The 21,436-nt window shown below is 46.2% G+C and overlaps 1 protein-coding gene across 2 annotated transcripts in view; it reads left to right on the plus strand.

Moving 5' to 3' along the window:
* The window catches only part of PKP1 (plakophilin 1), a 44,980-nt gene extending 33,290 nt beyond the window's left edge, over positions 1-11,690 (plus strand). For both annotated transcript variants that reach the window (XM_080569001.1, XM_080569002.1), the window contains 5 exons: positions 1,002-1,155; positions 1,666-1,852; positions 6,408-6,492; positions 7,605-7,705; positions 8,437-11,690. In XM_080569001.1, the coding sequence (XP_080425127.1) occupies positions 1,002-1,155; positions 1,666-1,852; positions 6,408-6,492; positions 7,605-7,676 (498 nt within the window). In that variant the 3' untranslated portion in view covers positions 7,677-7,705; positions 8,437-11,690. The remainder of the gene's footprint in view (positions 1-1,001; positions 1,156-1,665; positions 1,853-6,407; positions 6,493-7,604; positions 7,706-8,436) is intronic.
* Positions 11,691-21,436: the final 9,746 nt, after the last annotated feature.

The raw sequence follows: 21,436 nt of genomic DNA on the forward strand, positions 1-21,436 counted from the left end.
ACAAACAAACAAAAACAGTTCTGAAAGTGGTGCAACAACTTACTTCAGCATTCTAGCAGGGATGTTTGGAATGGACCTGGATGTGCAGAATGTTTTTGTTTTCAGAGGTCTTGCTCCAGCTCCGAGCTGGAGGTGGGGTGAGCTGCTGGGTATGTTCTCACTAAAAGGAAAAAGAAAATAGGGAAGAAGCTTGCAAAGCTTACTATAACCCTTTAGCTTTCAGAGGAAGCACCTGAATCTCTTCCCACTCTCACCTATATGCATCTCAGTCCCACTGGTGTGAGTCTGTAACACAGCATCTGTGCATCCTTGGAGCATGGGAAGGAAATTGAGTCTCAGCCCCATGGAAGGGGGTCACCTTCCAACCCGTTCCCATGTCACTGTTGATGGATGTGTGTCACTCTAGGGGCATGATGAACTCCAGCAGCCTGCCTGGTGGTGCAGTAGCCAAGAAGGTCAGATTAAACTCTATTAATAAGTGGGCAATTTATTAATGGTATGTGCTTCAAAGTCCATGAGCACTCAGCTACATTGGCTACACCCTAAGATCTTTTAGATTTACGTAAACAAACATGAAATCAGGATCCAAGATGTGTACTTTGGGCCTTTGGCTTGTTTCTTAAAGGTATCATTAGCTGTTTCTGCTCCAAAGCAGCCTATTACTTGTGGCACAACAGGGAGCTGAGCAAGGGCAATGTGGACATGAAAGGTAAAATTTCTCCAACTACTGGGAATATCAGTTAGGCAACCAAGTGTCCCCCCCCCAGGCCTCCAGAAAGAGGACAGGAGTCCCAGTCGTGTGACAGAGGATGGGAGGCTGACTTTGCAAACTCCTGTGGAGAAGAAGGGCAAATGACAAAGTAAGCGGGATTAACGCTAGGAGAAGGTGTTATGCAGATGCTTATTTTATAGCATGGTTGTGTTTGTCTGAACCTGCACATCATTGCAGTTGTGTCCTTCCAGCATGGGAAGTCATGAGACATCACTGTTCTGTCTCCTAGATGTCCAACGCAATGAGCCAACTGATTGGTGTGAAGGAAAAAGGGTTGCCTCGCATAGCACGGCTCCTGCAGTCCAACAGCTCTGAAGTTGTCCGGTCTGGGGCTTCTTTGCTGAGCAATATGTCCCGACATCCTATTCTCCACAAAACCATGGGTAAGTAATTTCCACCACAGTGGATTCCAGAACAAAGTCTAGTTTCTACCTCTCTAATATATGCCCACCTCACTTTGTAAACCCCATAACAGGACTCAGCCAGACTGGGCAAAACAGTGTCATTTGTTCTGGTCAAAAGGACCATTACAAGTGATATATGAAGGCTTAGCAACATGCCTGCTATCTCAGTCTCTACAAGCCTGTGGTATGCTTTATAGATAATGACAACTCTGCAGGGTCATGAGGATGTAGTGCAGATGATAGTTTTTGGGGAACTGAGTTGGACTTGACTGCCCATAACCAACATCATTACCTTTCCAGAAGCCTGCAGCGCTCCTCTTAGCTCTGAAAACCAAGGAAAGGCTATTATGCTATTACCATCCAGCATTATTAGTGCCTCCTTCAGGGGATAACACTGCATTCTTGCATTGAATAGTGCTAACACAAATAATGTCATTCACCTCTGCTAGGTTTTATTTAAATGTTGATTGGAACATTCCACCTCTTTAGCTCACCAGGTGCTCCCAGATGTATCACGTCTCCTGTCATTCCAGTCTGGAAATACCAACAGCTATGGCGAGATCATGACATCAGCTTGTTACACTCTGAGGAACCTCATCATGTCCAACCCACACCTGGGAAAGTGTTACCTGACAAGCAACATGCTAAATAATGTAGTAAGCCTGTGCCGAAATGGGTGAGTTTGGGGCAGAAGGCATGGAGAGGGTCATACACAGACATTTTTGAGCCCCTGTACTCTGTGCAAAGCCAGATTAATATCAGAGCCTTCAGAAACACTTCAGAGCCACAGTGAAGCTTTATTCTTTCCCTGTACCTGTAAATTGAGAGTGCAGATACATTTCGAGCATGCTGGTAGAGACAAATCCTCAGCAGTGGTTTCTTGGAAACAGATATGAGCCATCCAGGGTGGGATTTGTAAAAGGGCCTAAGGCAATTTGCTCATTGAATTTTAAGAAAGTATAAAAGGAACTGAGGGACCAACATCTTAAACCTGTTAAAAATTCCAGCCCCCAAAGCAGGGGAGTTCAGAAGGCAACGTGAATCCCTAGTACCTGGGCTTCTCACTGACAGCTTCCTGCAGCTCTTACCATGAAGGTCAGGTCTGAGATTCAGGCACAGCTTTTATATTGGTATTATGCTTGATTTAATGTTCAAATGTATTCATCTTTTGGTTGGAGCACCCACCTCAAGTGGCAAAATACAGCTGTGACAAACCTTATATATTTTTATATATCTACTTTTTATAAGTAGATCCTCTGGTCTACTCACCTACGTGCCATGAACTTGAACAGCTAAACAACCCCAACATATTTTATTACTTTTTCTTCTGGGATTTGGTTTGAGTTTTGCAGGTAATAATTCCATCCTGTTTGTTATCCACACCCCTTATAGCCCTGTGTAAAAGCTTGTCAACCCTTGCCAAACCTTGTGCTCTTTTCTGGCCAAATTGGTGTTTAACTTACAATGGAGCTTACAGTATTATCATGTATTCTCCATTCCAAGACTCTCAGCTCTCCTCCCACCTGTCTTTGTTTTAAAATACCTTGTGCAAGTAACCTGTTGTTTTCTGTTATGAAAAGACATTCACATACCTTCTCCATCATCCTTTGATAAACCACGTACAGCTTACCACTTGTTTCAAGGCAGCAGAGACTCTCAGTCATTAGAAGTGGCCTCTTTGTTTAGTTTGGACCTCAGCCAACATATATCAGTCACTTTGCTGCTTTTATATGCTTCCACTCTGCAACAAGCCCAATTAACACAAAACCCTGCCCTCTTCTAAGTCTTCATTGTTATGAATGGCATTAACTTCTGCCTAAAGTCCCGCTTTGGCTCTCTCAGACAAGTCATCGGCTAATTTACTACTTCAGCTGAATATTGCTCAACTGGGGTTGTGCGTACCTTAATTGTCTTGCCTGTTTTGTGTGTTGAGCTTTGTTTTCAATGAGTCATGGAACTGTGAGAGTTACTAAACTCTGGAGATGTCTTCAGTGTGTTCCGCCTGTCTTCATCACAAATTCCTCCTGAGAAGCTCCCTGATTCTTTCCAAAAAAGGAACTTGAATTCGTCCTTTTATTCCTTTATTCATTTCTGTCCCCATGGATTTTTATGCTGTTTGATTCTTATGAAAAAACACCAACAATTGACATCCAAGACCAATCTATTTTATTCCAACCATATTATTTCAGACTGTTCCCATAGGGCAGATGTTAAAAAGATCTCCCCTCTAGTGACTTGACCCTGCTAATTCACAAATTGGCTAACTTTGGCCATCCCATGTCGCACCTTGTTAGCATTTTGCAGGGCTTTCTCTCTTTGTTTGCCTTAGTTTCCCTATGGACACACTTCCTTCTCCCCAAGCGTTGGTGTTGGTTGCTTGACGTGTTTGTGTAACGCTCCCCTGGCACATGTTTATTCTGCCACCTACCAAACACTTCTTAGATTTTTGAACTGGTCTCTCTTTACATTTGAAGCTGTAAGCTGTAAGCTGAAGCTGTAAGCTTCAAATGTGTGTTTAACATGCTTGAACAATTTTGTGTTCATATTTTAGGAAGAACTTTCAGGCTAAAGACAAGTAAGTTGTGTATACTTTCCCTTCTCATGTACTTCTCAGATGACACCCAGCTCTCCTCAAAGTCAGGGTTTCTTTTTCTTAATGCTACGTGTAGCTGTGTTCTGAGTGAAAGGCATGAACGGTTCAGGAGTTTATCTGATAGCTGTGGTTTCTTCTCCTTCCTGGAGCATCCCAATTAGATAATTGTCTCAGTCTCCTGCATATATCCTCCCCTATGACATAGGCTTCAGAGTGACGATGGTGTTTGCTCACTCTCTGTTATTTTTAATTCAGGTTGCCAAAATATTGAATATCATCTTTTTGTGTGTGGTGGTGTTTCTGAAAATCAAGCTCCAGTTACTGATTTTTTTGTGATGTCCTTTTCTTCTCTTTTCTGCAACTGTCTGAAAAATAGTCCTCTTCTCATTTTCAAGCAACATTATTTAACTGTTAAAATCATAATTTTTCTCAATAATTCTCTGGCCTGCACCAAAAGCTTATCTCCAAAATGTCTTTCTGTAACTTTAGAGCGTCAGATTTGCAATCTGTCTCACAACCCCTTTATCACTGATTTGTTCCAATTTCTCTTTCTTTGTTCTTTTCTTGATTCCTTTTCTTTTCCACAGAAGAGATTCTGTGGAAGAGAGTTCTTCTCACCCACAAATTTCCAGCTTCCTAGTTCTACTAAGGATTGCATCTTGGTATCGATTTTGTAATCTTTTCCTTGGAAGCCCCTCTTGCAGGAGTTTCTTGGCATTTCCTATGGTTCTTGGTATTTTTGTCCTTTGAGGAAACATAAGTTCCCCCATTTTTTCCCATTATTTGATACGCATTGTTCCCATAATTTGTTTTCCCATTATTTGATACGCATTGTTCCCATAATTTGGTATGCATGCTGAAAGGCATTGTCTTTTGTGCTGCAGTCACGCTTTCCCTCCCCAGTCCTTTTGACTGGGTTCTTGCTATATTTTGTTGGATTAATAGCTTTCGGGATGACTGCTACCACTGCCACCAGTGGACATATTCACTGTTGTCTTTCCACATCTTCTGATTCAAGCTGTAAAAACAGTCTGTTCTTAAAATGAACTTTGATGGTCAGGCAGCTTGTTTTCAAAAAAAACTTCTCCCCACATGAGCTGTCCTTGATATTCTGTCCCATGGTATACACTTTATAGTTATACACTATTCCCAGCTCTTTTTTTAGGATATGCTACTTTACATATTGAGGTTGTCATCACAGCTGCATCAGTTCATGCTTAATCTTTTTATACCTAAATAGTAGCGCTGGATATTCTGTGTGTAATAGAGCCAGTACCAATCCTTCGAATTAAGAATGAACAGCTCTGCTATATATGCTGCAGCTATATATGGTCTAAAGACACAATGGCAAAAAGAACATAGTTGGCATCATTAGAAGCAAATTATTTTAAAAAAATGAAAATTCAATCTATCTTAGAAACAGAAAAACAACATGAAACAATATATCCCTGAAAAAAGGTGTCTGGGACATGACTATTGAATCCTAAATAACTCAAAAGTTTATTGCTTTTCAATGGCTTTTCAGCCAGATACTATTTTCAACCACAACATTTTTTTAAGCATAGTCATTCTGATTACAGGGTATAGGTTGGTTATAACCAGAGAAACAGTTTTGCAATAAAAACTAGTTCTCCTGTCCCAAAACATTGCTCAAGAATTTCTGGTTATGCACGGCTCCCCCAGTCCTCAACGCAGTACCAACATATGTGACTGGCACAACCCGTGTGGTGATTCTAACCAGATTAAACTTGGGAATTTCTTGTATGCTAGGAGGTCTTTGGTAATGACTGCTGCTTATGTGAGAGGAAAGCCCCAAAATATACTCAGTGGGGTTAGATTCCTTCCACACTCACAGGAATGGTGTTTGCAGGTCCCAAGTGGTTCCTGATGACCACTCTGCCACTCCTGTCCTCTAATGCGTCTTTTTGAGGACACTTTTCCTGAAACTGGGAGCCAGGGATGGTCCTGAGCCTGGTCTCCCCTTCATCGCCCTGTTTGAGACAGGCTGGGGCTGTCTCACTAGGCCCACACCAGGAGTCTTCCACGGGCAGGACGTGGTCCAGCAGATCAGGAGCAGTGATAACAACCAGCAGTGAGGTTTAGATCTAGGTTGTCATATGAAATGTTCCAAAATTATAGAAGATACTGTTATGACTCATGGTTTCGGAGCTGTTACATGAGCAAGTATCTATTAACTTGTGCTGAGTAAGGACTTCTGGTTACAGATGTTGTTATTGTGAATGCTCCCATCTCCTCCGTCCCCACAGGCAGCACGGAGCCCTTCCCTGCATTGCCCTCCCGAGGGTTCACCCACCACGTCCCTACGGAGCCCAGGGACGGGCTGCCACCTTTGCACGCTTCTTTCACTCTCCTGGATTTCACACTCCAGAAGCACTCCTTCAGCTCAGTTTCTTTGCTCTGATCTTCCCCTTTTCATTTGTCCCGTTCTGGCCCCAGTGGTTGCTGTCGCATAACCTCGCTGAGAGAGCAGCGGAGGTTTCCCGGGCAGGCCTCTGTCAGGCCGAGCCAGCCCCAGATGGGGATGGCTCAGGTAGGCCATGGGTAACACGTCCTGGTGTCTGTGGGCCGCTGCTCTGCAGCCATCCAGAATTCACCCGTGCTGCTTTCATCTTCCCAGCTCCTGTCCGAAAGCGGCTGAAGCTGCTCGCCTCCTCCTGACAGATCTTTGGTCGAACAGGGAGCTGCAGAGTGTGCTGAAGCAGGTAAGGAAAGCCCTTCTGCCTCCTGGCTGACAGAGCAGCCCCGGTTTTGACTCACAGCGAGATTGCAGAGGTCGTGATTCAGCAGCGGGTACGGGCAGGGGCTGGGAGCAGCCCGAGGCACGGGACCGGTGACGCTCAGCACTCAGGCACCACATACGGCCCGAGGAAGAGGCAGTGGGGTCGCAACCACAGCTCCCGGGGCTGTCTTTAGGGATTTCCCTATCGCAGCCAGTTGTGTAGGATCAGCGTATCCTGCCAAATCCTCACAAAAGTTCCTCCTCTCTTTTCCCCCATTTTCTTCTGCAATCCGTAACCCTTCCCTGTGGTCACATCACCCCTACGGTCAGGATAATCTTTAAAAGGAATAAGAAGAGATTTTAGGATTTGTTTTGCTCCCTGCAACAGAAACTGTTGAAGTGCCAAGCCAGACGGGGCACTGAGCCAGCTCCTAGCTCCCAGTGGCTTGCTTTGAACGAGCCGGGTTTTTCCAACTCAACAACAGCAGCACCTGCAGAGAGTAAAGGGCCAAATTAAAGAGAAGGAGTAACATCCACAAAGGGGAATACCCTGGGGGCAGGAAGGTAGAGAGAACCTAAATATCATTCTTCTATTAACGGTTAGGGACTTTTCTCCATAGGAGTTCGTGTAGCTTTGCACCAGGCTCTGCTCAGGAGCTTGTGCCAACTCATTTTGATGTGACTGAGTCACTCCTGTGCTCATCACATAGGTATATACATCAGAGAAGCAGGCTGGGAGTCTGCAAGGATATATGCATCATGCATGTATCTTTGCCATGTTTCCAGGATGGGGAATAAGATGAATTAACGTTGAGTAAAGGATTACGTGAAGGTTTCCTCCAGTAAAGCTGGAGGAGTCCAGCTCCTAGCAGGCAGAGAACAAAGCAAGAAGGTGAAGTCCATCCACAAGGGTGCCTGTTTACGTGTTGAGGGCATGCAGAGGGAGGACAGAGAAGGCTGTTTGAGAATGAATCACACTTTTTAGGTGGAGGACAGCTTTCGAACTGGGCAGGAGGCTGTCTCACAGCAATAGATAGGTATCGGTTTTGAGGGCAATGCACATTCACTGCGCTTTGTATACATCTGCTTTTTCAGCAAGGATTTGATAAGAACATGATGGGATCTTTAGCTGGAACAACCTTCAGGACTCTCTCCTCCAGATTTTAGGAGCCTCTCCATGCACTTCTGGGCTGCAGGTGAGAACGGGGCCCACATCCATGGGGAAAGGGTGACTGGGGGCAGAGGAGCAGTGCATGAGCCCCATCAGAATTTTGCTCTTTTTAGTCATCCCCAATTTTATTTTGTGATGCCTCACACCATTATCCTTAAACATTTTATGAACACTTAAGAATCTGCCAGTAGCCTCATGTCAAAATTTAGAACTCTGTGGTACCATCCAAACAATCCCAACAGAGAAACCAGGTTGGAGAGATCAAGGGCAGACTTTTCAGAGCATCACTAGGATATTTTTTCAGTGTGGGATGAGGTCTGAATCTGCAAAGTACTTCTGATTCATAATTCCCACTGAAGGGAAAGGTGTTGACCAGTTCTGCATTTTTTCAGGTATCAGATCTCTCTATAAGGTGGTATCGAGTTCATGGAGAACTAATTATATTCTCTCTTCCCCAACATGCTCTTTGCAGTCAAACTAAGCACAGTCCCGATGTAAGAGGAAATGGCAAATCCCACTTCTCTCCTTCTCCCCAGGCATGAATTTTGCTTCTTGCTTTGTTGGGTGGTTTCCACTGGGACTCAGCGTGATACTTCAGAGGAGTGTGGGAGTCCAGGGGGAAGAGCTATGGGTAACACAGAAACTGGGGACAGGCCAAGGGAAAAGATTAAAAGTTAGCTTTGAATGTAAAGAAAAAGATTTCTTGAATGCTTTAATTATCTGGGTATTTCTTTTTTCTTTTTTTCTCCATTTCAGAATTTGGAATTGGTTCGTGTCCAGGAAGACAACCCTTTCACAATTACTTAGGATGTTAAAGATGTAGATTGTTTCTGAGTTAAACTCAATTGTAAAGCAAACTAAACATATGGATTTCATGTGGATGATACTGATATTTTTAAGCATTTTCTTCTTTTTAGGGGGGAGAAGGGACTTTTAACGAGGTTATACTTTCTTGATGTCAATAATTATTTTTTTTGCAAAGAGTGTGTCTGTGTAACTATGTACATGTTGCTGTGTATGTGTGCATGCAGACAACATACATGTGCACACTTGGCAAGTAGGATCTTCCTACGGGCATAGCCCCCTGTCTTCCACCAGAAGTCAGTGTGATTTGTGCAGTTTATCCCCCTTGTAGAGTTTTGATAAATTCCACTTGATCCATGCACCAAATGCTGCCACACTAAATACTTGTCACAGCCTATTTTTACTCACAAGTACAAAAATTACCAGTTTTATGTTAAGTTCCCCCATTGCATATGGCTATTTTAAACAGATACACACAACAGTACTCTTCTTTAAAAAGGCTGGTTATTCCTAACATTTATGAACATGGGCTTCTTTTCTGCTTTTGATTTTTTCTCCGATGAACTCTTATAGTTATTAGTATGTTCTTTCCTGTCATGTGAACTCTTTATCTCAAGAAGCAAATTGACGTCTGCTGATTCTCTCCTGGGTCTCAGTAACCGTTCTCTGAAGCTGTATGTGAGGGGACAATTATAACACATCTGCAGAGCATGAATATACCAGGTCCCAAATCGTTTTGAGCACCGGAACAACGCCATCTCATGACTGTACCTGGACAAATGTGGCTTTTGAGAAGCTGAGCTGGAGACAGGAGGAGTTTGTTTTCCCCAGGGTCACTCACTGACTGCCACCCAGGGCTCAAGAGTGAGGGATGTGGCCTTTTTAATCACGGTTTGTTTGTACTGATCAAGGTAAAGAAATAGCATTAATATGCAAAGGAGTATAAGCATGTGTGTGAAGTCAGAAGCTCAGACACCCAGGGAAAGGACCAGCTAAGGATGTGTTTGTGCAGGGGCAGCAGACCCTGTTTTGCAGATGCCAAGGGTTCAGGAGGTGCTTGGGAAGGACGAGTTATGTAGCTGAGTCTGGAAAGGGAAAAACAGTCTCGCTTTTTTTAAGTGTCATCCTCCTCACTTGGTGGCAAGTGGTATATCCCATTCACTTGACAGATATTCTGTGATTCGTGACTGCCGAGGGTCTATCCATAACAGTCAGGTTGGCTTTAACACAGCTCCAGACCTAAGAAATGGGGGGGCACTTGTCCCCTGTTTTGACAGGACGGAGCACGTGTCCACAGAGAGGGAGATCGTTTGCCTGCTGGTTTTTCTCTTGGACTACAAAGGGTGGCTTAATCTTGTGCACTTTAATGAGCAACAACTATTTGCTTGCATTCACCCACGTTCAGTCGAGAGCTTTCTGTGCAGAGCTCCCAGCCAAATGAAAGAGAAAAAAGCACCTTTGAAGTGGAGAGCTAGAACCAGGTGAATCCGGTAGGACAGTTTCAGGAGCATTTAAACAGCAGCAAAGGAGCCCAGGCCCGTGGGCATGCCCTTGCCATACCTGCCAGATGTTACGTAGCTGGATATACATTCTCATTTCATGGTTCAAAATGTTTTCGGCAGGACCCAAGACTATGGACGTCCAAAATGGCTGCAGTATCCACAGGAAGGATTGTTACAGTTTTGGTGTAAAAGTATGTTGCGTGCAATTTTGCATTCAGATTTGTTCCTGTAATTACATGTTAGACTGAAGTCCTGGGAGCTAATGTTTTTCCCTGTAAAATTAATTGGGGAAAGCTAACTACAAAATGTAATGATGGAATATTGAGGAAATTCATTCTAATTGGCTGTTATTTAAGCTTTATTTTAAAACAGTGTTGCTGCTTTCACCGGTAATGCAGTTTACTATAGTGCTATATTAGGCACAAAGAGCTGTAGCTATATGATAATCATCTCACAATTAAATTTACAAGTACTGGAGATTTCATTACTAAATATTAAACTCAAAGGACCAGATACATCATTCCCATAAACGTTATTAGTACAGTAAAGTTTTTTTTTGTTTTTTTCTTCCAAAGCTCATAAAACGATAAAAATAGAATTTGTCTCCATCCTCGAGATCTTCCAAACTTGACTGGACACAGCCCTGAGCAGCCCAATCTGGCTCTGACACTATCCCTGCATTGAGCTGGGCAGACCAGAGAGGTCCCTTCCAATCTTAATTTCCTTATTATGCTGCTGCATGTTGCTGCTCTCATACCTCAAAATATAGCTAACTTGAGAGAGCAGGGTGCTGTGTGAAGTGCTCTGCTACCCCAGGGCTGTTTTGCATCTATTTTTTTTTCCCCAGGAAATTCTCTGATACTCAACTCTGTTTTCCTCAGTTTCTCCTTGTAAAATCTGGACTACAGATTCTACCCAAGTAGGAGAAGTGACCCTGATGCCCAGCTGTGAAAGGAAAGGAAAATCAGACTTACTGGAGTAACTGGTGTTGCTCATAACCAGCAGTTTGGGACTTTCTTTTCCAAGCAATGCTTCTCCCAGGGACAGGGCTCAGCACTGAAGTACTTGGATGCTGTTCTCACCTCCAAAGTAAACATTTTTCATTCTAGGGAGACATTGTTTTTTAAAGGCACGCCTTTAACTCTGACACCTGCTTCAATGAGCTATTTTCCTGGTTTTCACTTATGCAAGAGCCAAGTAGGGCGCATCCCCAGTGATACGGGTGAGGCGGGCACAGTACGTAGCTCACGCTCTGGGTCGTAGTGATGGAGAATTACTGAGGGAAGGACCATAGCTAGCAGCACTGTGAGCTCTGCCAGCAGCAGAAATAAGAGCAGTTGGGGCTTGATTTGTGCGCAGGACACGCAACCATGTAAATAAATACCATACTTGTCTGTCCTGGGCTTAGCAGAGCTTTTTGGTCTATTTTCTCATAAAATGCTTTGTTTGTTTGTGTATGTACAATCTAACCCACCCCAGCATTTCAGAAGCCTCATGGACAAGTAGAAGGCAGTAGGCAGTTTTATTCCTCTCTGACCATACACCAGTTTGTGACCACCCTAGCCTACCAGTCCATAGCTATACAGTGTATTCTGTAAGATATAGGTATGTGAGAATAATGTATCAGTTTTGTTTTGGCTGTACTGTATGTATTTGCTTCATTGGAAACGCTGAAATCAATAAAAATTGCTGGAATTTCTTCAAGCTTCCTGTTTCAGGCGGTTTTATTTTTGTTGTCTTGCCATGATGTTGGGAATGAACAAAGCATCTGTTTGAGAGGTTTGCAAGAGCCTGTTACCCTGCAGCATTCAGCCACTGGTCTCACCACTGGTCTGTTCTGCCTTTGCTGATACAAGGAATGAAGCTGTAAAGCCTGTTTCCTCCACCATTTCATCTTTGGCAAGCCTCAGAAGGTTTCTCTCCCATGAGCTTTTACAGTCACCACTTCAACCTATGAAAAATTTAAGTATTGATAGCATCATTTGTGTCACCTCTATGGATCCGCACTTTGTTGTGGGGAAAAAAAAAAAAAACACCTTAATTTCTTCTGAACCTGACTCACATGAGTGGTGTTTGAAGCTACCTAGGTCTTATATTTTAAAAGCGAGATGAATTGATGATCCCCAGTGTCTCAGACAGCCATGGGCTGTCTATGGTCCAGGCTGGAAAGTCCCAGACCAGTTCCTCAGACACAGCCATCGTTCATTGTGCACGGTGACCTACTCTGGACCTGTCCCGATTAAATTATTTCCTGCAGAGATGGGGAGGCCAGAACTGCATTCAGTATGCAAAGAGTGACTAAGTTGTGGGTTTATTTAGGGATCTAATAGCCACATTTTTTGTTCTCTTCTGCTTCCCTAGTAATACATAAAACTCAGCTTGCTTTCTGCACCACTGTTGCGCATTGAGCTGTCACTGGGATGGGACCATCTATCATAAAGTTTCCTCCAAGTCAACTCCAAGCCCATCATTTGGGAAGATAAGTTTATTTCACCCCAAGCATATCACCTAGCATTTTCTAAGCTGATGTTTCTCTATCATTTATCACCCATTCCTTATAGATCTATATTTCACCCAAGTTTTGTATACAGGCATCACATTTAGTTCTCAGGTACGTGGCCATGTGGGTTTTCCCCTGTCAGGTATTGGATGTTGTAGGAATCTTCCTCATTTCTCAGAAGCACAACATGTGAAAGAAAGAGAAAGAGAGAGAGAGAGAAAGAAGAAGAAAGTTCTTTCTCTGCTCTTCCCCTTTGCAAATATTTTTTTCACCCTGATATTTATTGGCCCTCCAGTCTCTGTGGCAGGCCTTCGTATAATTGAAGACACTCTTATTTTTTATATCTTATTCTTATGACGTTGCTCCTTCAACTCCTTTTTGGCATATTAGTTCAGCATATTTTGGCATATTTAGTTCAGTTTACATTTAACTTGGCAGAGGTTATGAAGTTTTTCCTACTTTTGTCTTCAGCTATTCAAACAACACCTTCTGATAATTTCCCTCTCCTGCTGCTTAACCCAGCCAGCTCCCTTCTGCTCTTACTCGATGAGTTCTTAATTGGTGGGATTTACTGGGTTTGTCTTTCAATATGATAAGCATAATCTGCACTGCCTGTAATGTTCAAATCACCCTTTTTGCTTTCCCTTAACAAGCATCATCCTTTAAGTTCCCCTTTCAGAAGAAGTACACAATGGTGGAAGTTTAGGCTGTTCTTGATCCAGATGTTGATGGTACAGAGCAGGTCTACAGATGTAAGATTTGGGACCAGACCCGTCATGCTAATCAGGACCAATTTTAAGGCTGCATCTGCTTTGGGGACTTCCCAGCCTGCTCCAAGGAATTGCTGTCAACAGCATCTAAGGATTTGGTCTCTGCATCACAACCTGCAGCAGCTGTAACCCGACCTACATGGGGACAATTGAAGCGCAGGACGCACAGAAGATGCAGTGATTCCTGCACTGTGGAACACTGCAGCGTACAAATACTGATGGCAGCACTGCAAAAATAATAAGGAAGCAGCATCCTCTTGATCTCCTTCAGAAGATTGCTCTTCAGAGAAGAAACCTGGCAAAGGGGAACATGATCTCAGCTATGAGGAGTGTTTAGCTTGTTTACTCGAGGCAAGGTTTAGGGATAATCCTTACCACTGACAAGTGTCTTATGAAAAGAGGATTCATAGCCTATCGGACAGGCTAGGCACATCCTGTAAATCCATGCATAGAAAAAGGGGCAGGCATCACCCCGTGCCATTTTGCACAGAGCTCCTTTCCAGGAACACCCTCTGCTGAGATTTTTGAAGGCTGGGAAAGCACCAGAGGATTAAACACAGAGGCAAAACATCAAACCCCAAACTCCTTAATCAGCTTTGGATGGACCTTATACAGCAACACTTTGAAAAAGAAATTGCATTGACAACCATGATCATTCCTTACCCAAGCTGTTTCTAGGACAGCGCATATTTCCAATTGGCTTTGAATGTAGTACCTAAGCAATTGTCTTACGAAAGTCCTTGTGGAACAGTGTATCCAGAACTGCTTGGGAGGATTAACTATCAATATCGCATGTGCTGATGATGTCAATTCCACAGCTTCTTCAGGTACAATCCGCACCTGAAGGCACAGCCAAGAACGGTCATATAAATTATAGGCTAGGAAAGCAAGTAGTCTTCCACTGAGTCTAGCAGAGATGCAGAGTGTCTAAAATTAATGCAGATGAGTCCTACCTCTGTATTCTCGAGCAGGATCTCTGGACACTGAAGAAGGACAGGTCATGTGTCATTGTAGATTGCAGCACATGGCTGAAATTTAGAAATTAAAGGTTGCTCAGCAATGAACATGACACTACTATGTATTTGGATCTCTCTCTGTCCATTTGCAGTATGTAAAATGAATACCAAGAATCTGGAACATGCTTTCATTTGGGGACCATTACCCACATAAGAAAATTTCCTTTTTGGACAGGGCAGCCTGTAGACACATGCAAAGACTGTAGGGATGTTGGCAAGAAAAAGACAAGCAAGATGCTCCTCGTGTGGTTCAAATGCAGTGAAAGGTGCATCCCCTCCAGAGACTGGGTCAGGGAGTCATGGACACAATGATTTAGCTCAAAGGCACTGGTATTGCAGAAGGATTCAAGGGAAACAAAATGGGGTCTGCAGCATGCAGGGCATTTGTACAGCATTCCTTCTCCAGAATACAGCAAGCAGTAAGTTCATGGAAACCTTACAGATCCTAGAGCTCATAGGACCTCAAATAATGCATGAGACTCAACCTGAAACACCTTATCGCAGCAATAAAGTAACCCCAGTGTAGCTCCACCAGTTCCACTGTGCCACTTTTGAATCTTTATTGCTGCCTATGATGTTTTTGGAGCAGACTTTGCTCTCCATTTCCAGGCCTGTGGGACACCCTTCCTGCAGGTCCCAGGCATCCCCAGAAATACCCCGCTGCCTCAAGCCACCACCCAGAGGATCATCACCTCCCAGCCCAAAGCGGTTCCCAATTTGGGCTAATTAAACTGTGCAGAGACCACATGGCACTGCACAGAGCATCCCTAGGACACACCGAGCCCCGGCCGCACACCGCAATAGCACAAACGACCCCACAGTGCCACCGCCTCGTGCTGGGACACACTTGTACAGCCGAGCTCCTCTATCTCGGTTTCCCACACCCTGGGCGCGATCACCCCGAGCAGAGGCACCGCCGTGGCATCCCGGTCCCACACGGCACGCTCCCGGAGGACACGTGGCAGCCCATACCAAAAGCCCTGCCCCATAAAAGCCTGGTAGGTGTAACTGAGCTTCAGCATACACAGGGCACCCGCAGCCCACAGCCCCCATAGCGCTCGTGCACCCACACTCCAGGGCGTCTCCACCACGGGAGCTGGGGGCATGGGTCAGAGGAAGGCACAAGTCCTGTGCGAGGTGCAATGACTCATTCCCTATTTACCTTCCCTGTAACGTTCGTTACTTTATGCTCCTCCATCGTATAACCTTCATTTGTATCTTTCCCGCAGCTATGTGTCCTTGCAGATTTAATCTTACTGAGCACGGAAGTTGTTATCTATCCAAGACTGTACTTGGCCCCTTTCTTGGTGTTTTCTAAGCTTGCCTTTGTCCCTTGGGACATGTTGTAGGAAACCCTTTTGAGGGACTCCTATGAAGCTACCAAGCCCAGAACCATGTCTCTCCTCTAACAGCAGGTCTCTCCTTTGCATGGCCGAGATGCAGGAAGAGTCTTTACAGCCCCTTCTCCTCCATCCACGTGGGTGGAGTAGTGACATCCAGAGCAATATTTCCTTGTTTCAGGAAGCACCAAGCACAGTTTGTCAGGATGTGGCATCCACCCCTGGATGCTCACACTGAATGACCGCCGTCTGACCAAGCCCCAGTTATGCTCTTCCAGCTCCCCTTCCAGCTTTCTGCAGTCTCATGTCAGAAGGGATCTGGTGAGGGGGCAACCACATCCCAGCTCCCACCCATCCGTGCAATGATCCTGCAAGCTGGTGTCGCCAACGAGACCCTTGGTGCCCTCAGCATCCCCAGCCCGCAGCAGGGATGAGCAAGGGAGCATCTCACATGGGGAAGAGCACAAGAGTCTTTGCAGGGTACGAGGGGTGGCACTGGGGAGGAATTGCTGGCAGTAAACCTGAGGATCTGCTCCTGATCAATGCTTTAGCCAATACTGCAGGTCTCGGGTGCAATCTCAGATGTCCTGAAGCTGCGAGATGGCCACATCTGAGCGCTGCTCCTGCAGCAGCTCCAGAGCTCGATGCTGTCATACCCAGACCTGCCCGAGCCTGGTTTCTCCCCTTCCTGTGGAGCTGTCTGCTTTTCTGCAAATGGGGAGCAAAGCCAGAGGAAATGCCCCCACCCTGCACAGGCGTGCCCGGCTTCCCAAGGCAATGCAATGGAAAAAAAAAAAAAAAAAACAGGTAGAAATTTCCAGAAGTGATAGCGCTATTGGAAGTTCCTGGCACTACAAAAGCCAAATACTTTCCCAGAAAAGTCGAGTTCCTCCCTCCTTTCCCTTTACAAAGAGCCTCACAAGTGTACTGCAAGTTCTTAGCTAACAGATTTGAGCTCGGGCAATAACTGTAACTGCTTTTGGGTCCCGGGGCCAAGTTTCAGTCTGAGAGATGACCCAGACTGGGTGCTGTGCAATTAAGCATGGCAGGGATTTGCTTTGTGCATCTTATTGCTTTCTTCCTTACTTTTTCTGTTCTTTCCCCGGGAAGCCTCTTTATCTCACAGTACAGGTAACTCCTGCCTCAATCAGCAAAGTTCTCTCCTGGCAGAACAGGAAAATCAGTCTCTTGTCAGCAGGGTTGAAAGAAACGCTCAAAAAATATAAAAAAATAAATGTGAGATTATCTGAGCGTCTTTGAGTTCCACCCTGAATTTTTTTAGTGCTTTTCAGCCATTAGGAAACCGATTCTTGTTTCCTTTCAGCAGCACAGGGGTGCTGAAGGTGATGCTTTGTGTCACAGAGGGGCCACTGGCAGGATCCCAGCAAGACTCTGTATTCCCCAGGCTGCAGCACAGCTCCTAAATGGCTCCCATCATTTTTATCTGGGCGATGAGAATCTGGCTGTGCCTATCTCAAATCTATTTTTCTTTTTCTTTTTTTCTCTTTTCCCAGGGCTAATCCAGAAGCAGCCTAGAAATGATTTCCTGAGGGAAGCAGAGAAGCAGAGGGTTAAAGAGCCGGGGGGAAAGGGAGAAGGAGGAGATGGCACAGGCAAGTGTTTATGTTATCCAAAGCGATGACTCCTTGGTACACGGAGCTAAACCCACACCCATTGCCTTTCTGCCCCTGGAACCTGGGCGAAGCAGCAACAGCACTGCAGGGCTCAGCCACCGTGGGAAAGGCAGCGGAGCCCCAGCGAGGCCGTCCGCGCGGCGCGACCCGCTGCGGGTGACTCAGAGCCCCACCTTGCTCTGAGCAGGAGGAAGCAGAGCTCGTGGAGAGGCACCCGAGAAAAGGCAGAGCGCGAGAAAAAGACAAGCAAGCCCCCCGTGTTCACGCACACACACACTCCCCATGATGCTGAGGGTAAAGGAGCGGTGGAGCCACACGTGGCATCAGGCATCGCGGCAGCCGGTGGGGGCACGAGAAGCGGTGGAGGGGGTTTTTCCTCCGCACGTTGATGCCCAGCAGGGAAAGGCTGGCGGTGGCTGGTGGGGGGAGATGAGCAGCATCTTACTCATGGGCAGGTAGCGAGCTGATCAGCTTTGTCCTAGGAAGGGCCAAACAGGGCCCCAGGCTGAAGGAGGCAAGAGCAGCATACGTGGGGATGCCTCCTCCGTGGCTCTGCCATTGCCAATGCCCTCCTGTCAAGTACCCCCTTCCAGGGGGAAGCCCCAGCACGAAGGGGCTGTGGCACCCCCAGGAGTCCCAGCTGGGAATTTGGTCCATGCATCTCCTGGTGTTTGGCAGGGGATGGACGGTTCTGCCCTTCATCCTGAGCAGGAGGGCAGAGGGAGCCATGGTAGGGGACAGGGGGCAATGCCACGCAGCCCTGTGGCAGTGGGGGCTGGTGAGCGTGATCCAGCAGGAGAGCTACAGACGCTTTCCATAAAGTTCCCAAAGGGGAGCACAGCTCGCCTGGTGCAGGGGCAGCACTTCCATGTACCCGGTCCGCTCACCACAGGAGCACCAGCGTGGCACAGCCTGCCAAAAGCTGCTGCCTTCAGCTTTCATTTGGCAAGATGCTGCAGGGGCAATCCCCCCACGAGAGCACCATGGCTCCTTCCATGCACACCTGTGGATGTGCCACAGGGCTGCACCTTCCCTGAGTGCCCAGGACCTCGAGCACCCTCTGCCCAGACCATCACCACCACCCTGTCACCCTCCTTTGGGTCCACGGAGAGCTGAGAGGAGCTCAAAACAAGGTGAGGCACCAACATTAGTGCTGAGTCTCCCTCACTTTCAGGCACCTATTGTGGCTCTGGGTGTCTGTTCTGTTGCTCTGGTTTTTGAGGGGGTCCCATGCCATTAAAACATGGTGCTGAGCTGCCTGCACAACACCCTGCAGGCACAGCAGGAGCTTGCTGCTCCTATTCACTCCAGAAATCCCGGCACAAACCCCCTCACGTAACCTCAGGTGCTCTGAGGTCCCCCCAGATACCTGCTGGCTGCTGGGGGTCAGGACCAGCACGCACATCAGGAATCCGCCTCCAGCACAGAGCTCGTGCTGTGCCCTGGGAGAGAGCCCAAACCCTGAGCCTCCGTGTCTGAAGCCAGACTCCTGCTTTCAGCATACCGCAGAGCAACACAGCTACTGGTTTCAGAGAGACCTTGGCACCTACCAAAACCAGACCGCAGATTCAGGGCCTTAAATATCACTGGCCAGGGAAGGACTGTCCAAGGCCAGAGGTGATTTTGCATCATCGTCTGTTCCGAAGCACAAACCTGAAATGCTTTCTCTGAACCCTGGGATTTTCAAAGGGGATGAGTGATTTCAGAGGTCTCAGGTGATTACACATTTTTAAAGCCCTGTTTTCTTAAAGTCATCTTGGGGCATCTCAACACATAATTTGTTCAGCACAAATTTGCCAGTGCTGGTGGTGCTGTGAGGGTGCCCCATGCTTGGCTGCCAGCAGTGCAGAAGGAGATCTACCGTCATCTCTCCTCCCCTCTGGCTACGGGCAGCAATCATTTGCCCACAACTACCTGCACAGCTTTGCAGGGCTTGTAGGACAGCTTGCTTGCATTTTATTTTTTAAGCTGCCAAACACCAGCTTTCCATAAGCTGAGCTAAACAACCACATCTGAAAAACTTTCCCTACAACCCTGGCCTCTATTGCTCATTCCCTGTTAGGAGAAATCTCTTGGGATCAATCCACCCTCACCTGGGCAGCTTAAAATTAGACACTGAAGTCTGAGGTTGTCACTCTGGGTTCCCTACAGAGCCAGTGGAGAGAAATAGTCTGCCCAGCATGTGGTTCACCCCATTACACGAAAGAGGTGGAAGGAGGGGCAAATTTTCTATTTCCACTGCTGATTAAGGAGGTCCAGATGAAGATAAGAAATGCTCAGATGTACCTAGGTTGCCTAAACCTCACCCTTTATCTTTTGTGAGTGCACATACACAAAAACACCCATGCTAATACTATATTGCAAAGGGACAATCTTCATTTCTAGGATGCTGGACTAGCTCTACCCTGGCAGGACGGGTTGCAGAACAACACATTTCCTGTGCCTTTCTGACATGAGAGTGAAACGAGTAGCAGACCACCAAACAGGGTGAAACCAGGTGGAGACGCTTTGCAATGCTCCTGCAACCTGGCGCTGGCACCCATAGGGCACCTGCATGGGTGTGCTCCTGATTCTTGTCTTGCCGTCACCACTCACACTGTTCCTGTTTCTCTGAAAAACTCAGCTCCTGGAATCATTGAACTGTTTAGGAGGTTCACTTTCCTTTTTTTTTTTTTTCTGAGCAAAAGTCTTCAGAGAAAAGCTTGACATGCTCAGCAACGCCCATGTGCTGGAGGGTAACGCATCGTTTTGGTTGGGATTAAGAGGACTTCATCGTAAATAGCTGGGTGCTATGACTCATGCTCATAGCCTTGTTCATTTTGCTCGTCCTTAGATGGAAAGCCTTCTAACTGGATTTCCTCAGCAATTTGTGGCTGCTTTCACTGTATTTGGTTGGACATAAAGCAATGCAAAGAGGCCGGGTGGCCAGCAAAGCCTCACCTGACTGTCCAGCCTTGCCTTTATGATGGTGCTCTGACCCAACAGGGAAATGGGAGCTGGAAGTTGCATAACCGGTGCCAGTTACCCACAAGGGCAATGGAAATGAGGAATCTTATCCCCAAAACAGGGATATCATGTATTTGTTTTTTGTGTCCAGCAAGACTCGTACCACAGACTTTTGCAAAGGTGACTGCTGGGAGTCTGGGAGCTCAGCAAGGGGAGATGCTATCAGAAACCTGAAGATAGGAAGTGAGTGCCCGGTGAAAGCAGTTAGGTATTTAATTTAATGTGTCATGGAAGATCTCCTCTCACATGCATGTATGTGTGTACAGACATGTATGCCCAAGGGAAGAGGCTCATTCTCTGCCTGGCCTTCTCCCACAGAAAATTGCAGCTGGCAGCACGGCTGGAGCATGATCAGGTCAAGCTGGAGGTCTGCAAGGTGACTAAGGCAGTTCGGGTGCAACCTTTCCCCAAGAAACACATGGGTATTTATGCTCAGGGATGGTCTCAAATTCAATAAGCCACTGAATTTGCATGTGGGGCCATTGCAATGGGAACACAGGGCCAAAAGAGTTCAGGCATCCAAATATGAAGGCACAAATCCTTGCAGCAGGCCACATCACTGCACACGCCAGTGTTTGAAATGCCTCTGGCAAGAACCCCAAATTGCCAGATGCACAATTACTGACCAGCTATGTAGACAGGGCTGTTGTATCCACTATACTCCACAGGCCATGGCAGCTGTCTGGCCAGCATGCCCTTTGCAGACATAAAAATAATACTTTCAGTACTACTTCTTCTCTTTGAATGTAACCAGACACACATGAGCTGCTCTGTGCTAATTCATCTCTCACACAGCATTCTGGGCTATTTAATTTCACACTGCTCTGTAGGATTTCAAGTTCTCAGGTGCTGACCTTGACCACTCACACACCCACATCGGGACATAAACAAAAACAAGAAAACAGCACTGGCCTCATTCTCCCCTTTCACATCCAGGTGGTACCTAGTAGGAAACAGACGGAAATTCATGGTCCAAATCCCAAGATTTCAGGTCTTCTGTTAGGGTAGGTGTAAAGCTTAGGGTGCCTGCCGGTTCTGTATGTACTGATGCTAAGCCACCCTCTCCTGCCTGGCTGACATTAAGGAGCTTTAGTATAAGGAGGTACTGAGCACAATAAAACGGCATTAGCAAAGAGCTGCACTGAAATAAGGACAGAACTGGGTGTGTGGACAATTCATTTTTT

The sequence above is a fragment of the Anser brachyrhynchus genome (genome assembly GCF_964034855.1).
Source record: "Anser brachyrhynchus genome assembly, chromosome: 27".
NCBI lineage: Eukaryota > Metazoa > Chordata > Aves > Anseriformes > Anatidae > Anser > Anser brachyrhynchus.